Genomic DNA, 8,735 nt, shown 5'->3' on the forward strand with positions numbered 1-8,735 from the left:
GGGTGATCACTTTGTAAGTCACATAACTGTCTAATCAATATGTTGTACACCTGAAACCAATGTAATATTGTATGTCAACTATAATTAAAAAATAAAAATGATTTCAAAAGAGAACATTAAAAAATATACATATAGTCATTCGGATGACCAAAATACATTTGCCAGGTATACTTGGTCTTCATCTACATTTCTTGGCTTACATCTCCCCAAACCTTTGGAAGTCTTTTATGTAAGTTTTGAAGCCAATAGTATGAGTTTTCCAACTTTGTTCTTTTTCAAAATTGTTTTGTTTTGTCTGCAGTAGGTACTTTTGGTTTTCCCTGTAAGTTTTATAATCTGCTGGCAAATTTCTACAAAGAAGTCTGGTAGGATTTTTATTAAGAAGGCATTGATTCTGTACATATTGTACATTTGGGAAGAATTGGACTCCTAACAATGAGCCTTCCAATCTATAAATATGTCATACTTCTCTATTTATAACTTTTGATTTCTCTCATCAATATTTTGTATATAGATCTTGCCCCTTCGTAAGACAAGGTCTGGGATCTAGGTGGGGGCAGGTCGATATGCCCCCACCTTGCCTGTGTCTCAAGCATCTCAACTTCATCTGTCTCTTGTTGGTTCCTTGATTGTCACCCATTCCCTGGAACATGCTCCTATCCACCTTCCATCTCAGTGAATGGCATTTCTTCTACCTAGTCGCTCAAGCTGAAAAACAGCATCACCCTTGAGACCATCCTTGATCCCCTCTCAGCAATGAGGGACAACTCTGCCTCCAAAACATATTTTGAATCCATCCATTTCTTTCTATTTATATTCCACCATCCTTGACTCAGGTACCCCCATCTTCCATCTGGATGATTCAATTGTTCCTACTTCCACTTTTCTGCCCTGCCTCCCACACAGGTGTTTTTTACCCAGATAGGTCTTTTTGTTTTTAATAATGTAAATCTGATTATTTTATTGCTCTACTTAAAACCAACCCTGGATTTTATAATAATATCCTTATAATAAAATCCTGATCTCACCCTGGCTGGTGTGGTTCAGTGGACTGAGTGCCAGCCTGCGAACAAAAGGGTGGCTAGTTCGATTCCCAGTCAGGGCAGAAGCCTGGGTTGCAGGCCAGGTCCCCAGCAGGGGGCACCCAAGAGGCAACCGCACATTGATGTTTCTTCCTTCTCTTTCTCCCTCCCTTTCCATCTCTAAAAATAAATAAAATCTTTAAAAAAAAATCCTGACCCCTTCTGTCAGCTTTGCCTGCTGCTCTCACTCACCTTATTTCAAACATACTGAGCTGCTTTGGGCCCCTGCAATGCCCAGCTCTTTTCAGCCTCAGGGCCTTTGTCTGTCTTTCCCTGCCTGGAAGGGTCTCCCCACGATTGTTGCCTACACAACTCCCACTTACCTTCAGATTTTATTTTAAATGTCTACTTGGAGCACCTTCTCAAAGCACCCCGATATTTTAACATTTGTAATGTTAGTTTATTTACTTTTCTCCAAACAGCCCAGCTTTCCAAGTGAGCTGACTCATTTCACAGATGCTGAAATGAAACTATTTAAGGACCCAGCTATGGAAATTCCAGATGTCACTGGCCACATCAGCAGTTTTGAAGTTGGAGAGCTTCCCCTGCCCATGGCCAGGCCAACAGATCTATTAATACAGTATCCTCTGCATTTGTGCATCCCTGTGCTGAAAATGGGGGTAGAGTCTGTGGTTTCTTTTTGGGGAGATACTCCTCTATGGGGTCTCAGAGAGGTCCAGAGAAGAGGAGGCTCTCTTAGCTCAACTCTGTCCCTTTCAGCCCCTGCTTCATGCTGGCCAGGGTCTTGTCTTGCTGGCTAAGCCCTGACACCTCTCTGTCTGATTCCTTCTTTCCAGGTCCCAGGTCCATGCCATTCACTGTTGCAGTCTCTTGGCCACCTCAGCTCGAGGTGGGTGGGTGCCCAGCACGGGCTGGGAGCTAGGTCACAACGTGGACCAGTGTTCTACAGCGTACCTGGCAAGGGTATGAGGCTCCCCAGCAAACTGGTGGCCCGTGGTCACCCACCACTACCACCCTCCCCCGGTGGGTGGGTGTGGGGTTCTTAACAGCAGGTTCCCAGAGGACCTCAGGGAGGGGGAGTTCCACTGCCGGGCACCTTGACTGGCCTCCTAGGAGTCCAGACAGGGCAGTGGCAGCTGGGGGTTCAGAGCCAAGAGTAGCTGGACAGCAGGGATCAGAAGGAGCAGTGGGCCACATGGATGTTGGGGGCGAACAGAGGAGGCAGGGGGTGGTGGGGGGGAGAGGAGGGAAGGCACTAAAGGAGATGAAATGAAGGGACCAGGAGTGAGCTCCCGGGACAGGTGGCGGGACATGGGTAGGGAGGAGGGCTGCGGCGGGCTGGAAGTGGGGACGAGCCCGAGAGTAGTTAGGGCTGGGCCATGGAAGGAGGGCTCTGTGGTTGCTGAGGGGCAGATCGTCAGGGCAGACAGATTCTGGGACCCACTGCTGGACCACAGTGAGGTTGGGTGGGGTTTGGGGGATCAGCTGACCACTGGTGGAGGTGGTCAGGGGTTCCACCCAGCGTGCTGCTGGACAGGGGTGGGCTGCGGAGGGGGTGAGGGTCGCAGTTGCCAGTGGGCCACAACCCTGTGCGACCCCAAGACGCCTCCAAGGATCCTATTCTCTCCGGCAGGGCTAGTGTCTTCTGCAGAAGTACCTCCCAGCAACCCTCGGGGGCAGCCGCACCATTGGGCAGCAGGTGTCGTCGCAGGGCTAACTCGTCCGATCCCAAATGCCTGGGGCCTCCATGGGTACCCACCAATGCGCTCTGACCTCTCCCCACCGCCCCAGCAAGGTGGAGTTTGGGGCAGCAAATGTGTCCAGGGCCAGGTGGGAAGTCCCAGGCCTCCTCTTCCCCCACTGCTACGAGCACCTCTTTCTTCCAGTCTGTGACCCTGGGCTCAGGCTCCACATCTGTTAAATATACTATTGAAAATACCTACTACCTTCCCCTTGGGGTTGCTGAAGTCCCAAATAAGATACCCCAGGCAGAGCTGCTTGGTACTGGGCCCTACTGCACAGTCTCCACTCCCTTCAGGCCTTATCACCCTTACTACTTGCCAGATGAGCAAGTGAGCCTCGCAGAAGCTAAGTCCTCTGGGTCCCACAGCCAGGGAGTAAGTAGCCCTTGGGATCAAACCCAGGGCAAGTTCAAAGCACAAGCCTTCTCTTGGGTTATGTGTGAGGGCACAACCTGGATGCCTGTCTGTGGATGTCCTGGGGCTGATTCAGTTCTGTCTACTTGAGCAAGTCCTCTTTCGGGTCCCAGTTTCTACACTTGTTGAATGAATGTGAGCACGATCTCCCAGACTGGGTCTGAGAAGGGGGCCCGGACTGCCTGATCCCCCAGGCTGTGTCCAGCCACATACCCACAAATGTAGAGCCACAAGATGGTCCTCTCAGCTGCTCCCCTCGGCACTGCTGGGTCTGGCACTTGGGGGTGGACACTGGGGAGCAGACCAGCTGCAGAGATTCCCTTCATCTCCAGGATATTGGTTCTGCGTACCACCAAGACCAGGCTGGGCTGTGGCCTCCTGAGCTTGTTTGTGGAAGACCAGCTCAGGCCAGAGGACCTCTCCCTCAACTCCCTTAGAGGCAAGTAACCTGGCTGGCAGCTGGGCTAGGGGCTGGGGACTCCTCAGAGCTCCCCTTGTCCCATGAATGGTACTTCCCTTCCTAGAGAAGTAAACCTCCTAAGGCCTCCCTGAGACCCTGCAAGCCCCACTGTCCCCCCGACCCCTGTCCCTGGTCTTGACATGGTTCCAAAGTGGCTGGGCCCTCAGCTACTTCCTCCCCCACTGACATCTTTCTCGCCCTCCGTAGGGACTTCCACAGCAACCCCTCCCCTCTCCTTTAGACCCCCAGCCCTGCAGGGACCACTGAGCTGTCTAGGCAAGTGCCAGGGGCTCCTCCTCAGAGGAGGATGATCACTGGCTGAGGGAGGCAGGCCCAATAACCCCTTCACCACCCCCTCACCATGTCTGGTCCACCTTCTCCCCAGCAGAGTGTGGAGTTGGTGGCTGGATGGGCCTGGGTTCTGAGAAGGCCTCTTTTGAGCACAACTGGAATAGTAAGCTGGTTTTCTAGAAGATTCTGTGGTTGAACATGGTCTCCAGGCAGGCCCTCCCTGAGACAGGCAGAAGCACAAAGGGTGGTTCCTGCTTTGGCAACTGGTTCTACATGGGATTTCCCGTATGTAGGACCAAGGAAGGGGCTAAGTGGCAGGTATGCCCCTGAACTAGGATTCACCCTGGTTGGAAGTGCAGGCTCAGCCTGGCTCCAGAGCTCCACTGTCTCCCCACACTTCATGGAATCCCCCACATTCCTGTGGAGCCTCTCAGCTTACAGAGCTCTCTCACACGTTGTCTTATGTGGCAGATGTGTGATGGGGCCCAGACTGCTACGTCTGTTTACAGAAGGAGAGCTGCATCCTGGACGGGAAGATTAATGGGCAGGGGAGCGTGAGTTCAGTCCCTGTGTCAAGTGCGCCTGTCTGCTAGTGGCCAGTGGGGAGTAGTCCTGGTTCCCTAGTGACACAGGGGTAGCAAAAGGAAGCCACTGTGGGCAGATATGAGGTAGGTGCCCTGCCTCTGAGTGTCAGCTCTGGATGGGGGACATCAGAGCTCACCCCCAGGCCATCCCAGGGAGCCCTGTTATAGGGACACTAAGTCAAACCACAAGGTCTTATCTCAAGTTGAAGCCCCAGAAGCCCTTGTGCTGTCCTAGGACATGGTGGGGTTTGAATATGGACTATCCTGCCTGCGGCCATCGGACCGCCAGTCCTGTCAATCTCACCTGGTGTCCCTCAGCAAGGCCTGTAGGGCCAGGAGTCCCCTGCCTGACACGGCAACCCCAGCCCCAGGGACCCCTTGTCTGGGAGGGGTCAGGGCAGGGAAATTGTCCTGTACTGGCGCCCTGCCTCCTCTGATTCCAACCTGGCTCCTACCTGCCAGCGGTCGAAAATACCTCTAACCTCTTAAGTTCCCAAAGAAGAAAAGGCCCAGCCAAGACCTCAGTCAAATAAACTGTTTCTGTTAACTTAGTTACTGACATTGCCTGGGAGGGCTGAGTACTTGAAAACAGGAAACGACCTGGCATGGGTTTTGTCACCTTTCATACACACACGTGCCCACAGGTAACCCACACGAGCACATACGCTGACCACATCCACAGCAAGTGGGCCCTGGCTGGGTGGGTGTGGAAACACTAATTAGAGGCCTAATAAGATGTGCAAACACCAATGGAAGGGGGTCCCAGAGGCCTGGGAGGTGAGGAAGGCTGAGTAGACTTGGGGCCCCTCTCATTGAACTCTTATATGTCCCTCCCTAGCTCTGGGCCCCCGAGGGTCAGAGAAAGGGATGAGGTTGGAACGGATGTGGGGAGGCCTCTCTCCTGACTGAACATAGAGTCCATTCTCAACGGAGATGAAACTGCTGCAAGCAGAGGCTGGCAGAGGTGTCCAGGGGGCAGGCGGGTGTGTTGTGTGGGTGGGGATCGGCGCCCACCTGGACAATGGCTGGGGTGGAAGGACCGTGTCCAGATCTGCCGGGCAGAAGTAGTTGGTGGTGATGGTGGCATAGGGGATGTGGAGAGAAGCCAGGGAAGCTTGGCTGGCGGCCTGCATGGGTAATGGGGAAAAAGGCCCAAGTGAGGTTCCACATCATGGCCCCAGCTCCAGCCCACCTAGTTCCCTGCTCCAAAGCCATCCCTGATCCTCACCCTTGCTCGTGTCTGTGTTGGGAGGCTGCTGAGGGGTGGCTGAAGCTTCATGACAGACCTGGAAGAGAGTTAGGAGGGTCAGAAACAAAGCATGTGGCTGGCCCTGTGATGTAAGGGTTTAGACTGGGCCTGGCCGGGGCTAGATCTCACCGGTGCTTCTGCCGATGCAGCAGGTAGAGAAGGTAGATACAGCCAAAGAGGAGGATCCCTGAGACCCCCAAGATCCCAGCCAGGTCAGCTCGCAGAACAGGGGCTGGAGTAAGGGCAGGAAGCTCTGTGCACAAAGAGAGACATACTAGATTGGCAGCTGGTGTCCCAATCTCCTCCCTGCCCTCCCTGGGCCCTGCTCCTCATGAGCCCTACCTTGGTCGGTGCCGAGGAGGAGGTTCCCACAGGCCTCCTGGGAGCCCTCAGGAAAGGAAGTAAACTTGCAGCAGAAGGTGGTGTTAGGACTGGGGCTTCTCCCATCAGACTCTTCCAGGGTGAGGGAGATGCTGGTTTTAGTTTCCCAGTGGGCCTGGTAGGCAGGGGGCCACTTCTTGGTGCCAAATTCTGGGTTCAAGACAGCCAGCTTGGTTCCTCCAGCACCATCAGGCCCCCCGGAGCTCACAGTTACCTGGGATATAATGCTAGATCCCAGGAATCCACAGCGAACAGTGAAAGATGGGGACCTGGTGGCCATCTGAACTTGTACCCACACCTCAGGTGTCCCTGTGGGATGCAGACATAGGAAGGGCATAAGGCGGAGTCTCCAGCACATCCCCATGGCCTGTGTCTTTCTCTGGCCTTCCCACTCACCAGCAGTGATGCAGAGTGTCAGCAGTGCCAAGAGCAGGACCAGAGCCCGGGGCTTGTCCATGGCTCCCCTCTGGCCCAGGCTCTGGGGGCTGTCATGGTGATGATGGCACCTGTTTCCGCTCTCATCGCAGGAAGTTTTCATGTGTGAGCAGGCCCAGGGGCAGCTGGGCTGTGTTCTCTGCAACCCAGATCCACTTCCTTCTCTGACCTCAGCTGGTGAACACAGGGCCATGAACCCCCCTCCCTAAGGACACTTAAAGTGACAGCGACAAGGTTTTTCCTGTCCCCGTGTTGTGCTTTAGTGTGAGCAGGTCGGGTGGCTCAGATTTCTTTACCAGCCCTGTCTGTGGGTAACCACCTCAGCAGGGCAGGCCCTGGGGACAGGTGAGGGGTTGGGAAGGGAAGAACACTGCAAAGGGACCTGAAAAGAATCTCCTTCACTCAGGAGGGAGGGAACCCTTATTTCTCCTTAGAAAGAAGGCTCTGACCCAGACCCTCCCCACTAAGAGGTAGGGAATGTGGAGGAACATGGGAAGAGAAAGACCCGTAAGCAGCAGGGGCTACCTAAGAGCTAAGCCCAGCTTGATCGATCACGTATCCACTGAGGACACCTGAAGTGGGTGTCCTCACTGTCTATATGCCAGCCTGTCCCACATTTAAGTCTCTGGCTCAGACCTCCCTCTCCCCCCCAACAACACAAGCAAGCCCCAGACTGAACTCTGCCTCATCTGCAGCCCACCCCCTCTCCACCGTTGAGGGCCACTGGCTTCCAACTGCACAGGCCAAAAGCATAGTCATCTGTGACTTTTCTTTCATCTCCATCCCATCAGGAAATCCTGAGGGCTTTGCTTCGTGGCCACCTGATTTCTTGTCACTCCTACTGCCACCTCCCTGACTCAGGCCACTTTTTCTGCAAAGTGTTGCTCCAAATTGCTTCTCGGTTTATGGTTGATTAGAGAATGCTGCTGTATAAGCAGTGACATGCTTTGCATTCTGTCTTGTGCCGAACTTGACTCTGGGACGATAGTAACTTGGTGAGCTCAGGGTTAGAGCTAAGGGGGTTGTTGAGGACTCTCTTGTCCACTGTGTGGCGAGAAACGAGAGGTGGCCCTGCCTCAGGAATGTGGTCGCATTTCTGGTTTGCCCACCTGCCTGGTTCAGCATCTGTTTAATCCTGTGTTGTTGGCCACAAACCAAATCAGTCTCTCCAGTGAATCTGTCACCCCATTCACACCTCAGATGGCAGTAAGGAGGGCCCCAGCCCAGTTAACATTCTCTTAAACCTTTGACCTCTAAGGACTGACATTTCAATCTCCAAATCTGACTCAGACCTGTTCTCACCATTTCCTCCACTACTTTTCTGGGACAGGGTGGAAGACCTGTGCAGAGCTGATGCACTTTAAGGTGCCTCAGCCCAGTGTGGGGCACCAGAGGCTGCCGCCAACCTCTACCTCCCTTGCCTGGAAGATCATGGTCTCTCACCCCTGAAATCCTATTCTGCAAGGCCCAGCTCAAATTCTACCACCTCCAGGAAGCTGTCCCCAAGAGAACATTGCCTTCTTGGACAGTCATCTCACAGATGGCAGGCTCTAGTGGTGGCTCTTCAACCCCCACACAGTCCAAGTACCTAAGGGAGCTCAATTCTTGGTGATCAATGGATTAAAAGCCATAGTACAAAGTTAATTACTCACCAACATTTTCCATTGTTTCCACCTGTAAGCCACGTTGTCCCCTCAGTAAGTTCTAATTGTATAAAATTGAAACAACATAGACTGGAAAACACCAAAATTCTCCTTCACCTTTCTGTTCATTCACATTCCCCTCCTTAATTTAATTATCATGAAGTTTAAACTGTCATCAAGCTTTCATCATATCTGAATTTTGTATACTGCTTAGAAAGGCCAACTTCTAAACATAATTTTATAGTTTTGGTTTTATTCTTAACTGAGGGTTTATTTTTAGTCCCATGAAGAATTTTAATGGGTCAGGGGTGTGGGCGGGGGGTGTAAAACAGTGTGACATTGTAGGTAGAGAGCCAGAAGTCCCCTACCCGTTTATTGAATAGTAGTCCCTTTCCCTACTGTCCCAAAATGCCATCTTGATCATAAATTCTTACAAATGGATATACTTCTGGATTACCACATGTGTCTCATTACCACATGGCCCTAAGTAGCA

At 52.5% G+C, this 8,735-nt stretch overlaps 1 protein-coding gene across 1 annotated transcript; it reads right to left on the reverse strand.

The window, feature by feature from the left end:
* Positions 1–2,312: 2,312 nt before the first annotated feature.
* PVRIG (PVR related immunoglobulin domain containing) lies at positions 2,313–6,746 on the reverse strand. Its single transcript, XM_045819461.1, has 5 exons — positions 6,561–6,746; positions 6,126–6,473; positions 5,913–6,036; positions 5,763–5,820; positions 2,313–5,661 (listed from the first exon to the last, which is right to left on the reverse strand). Exons 1-5 carry the CDS (start codon positions 6,700–6,702, stop codon positions 5,344–5,346), a joined length of 990 nt encoding a protein of 329 aa, XP_045675417.1. The 5' UTR covers positions 6,703–6,746; the 3' UTR covers positions 2,313–5,343.
* Positions 6,747–8,735: the final 1,989 nt, after the last annotated feature.

This window comes from Phyllostomus hastatus, unplaced genomic scaffold, assembly GCF_019186645.2.
Source record: "Phyllostomus hastatus isolate PE091 unplaced genomic scaffold, TTU_PhHast_1.1 phas_scaffold_385, whole genome shotgun sequence".
Taxonomy (NCBI): Eukaryota; Metazoa; Chordata; class Mammalia; order Chiroptera; family Phyllostomidae; genus Phyllostomus; species Phyllostomus hastatus.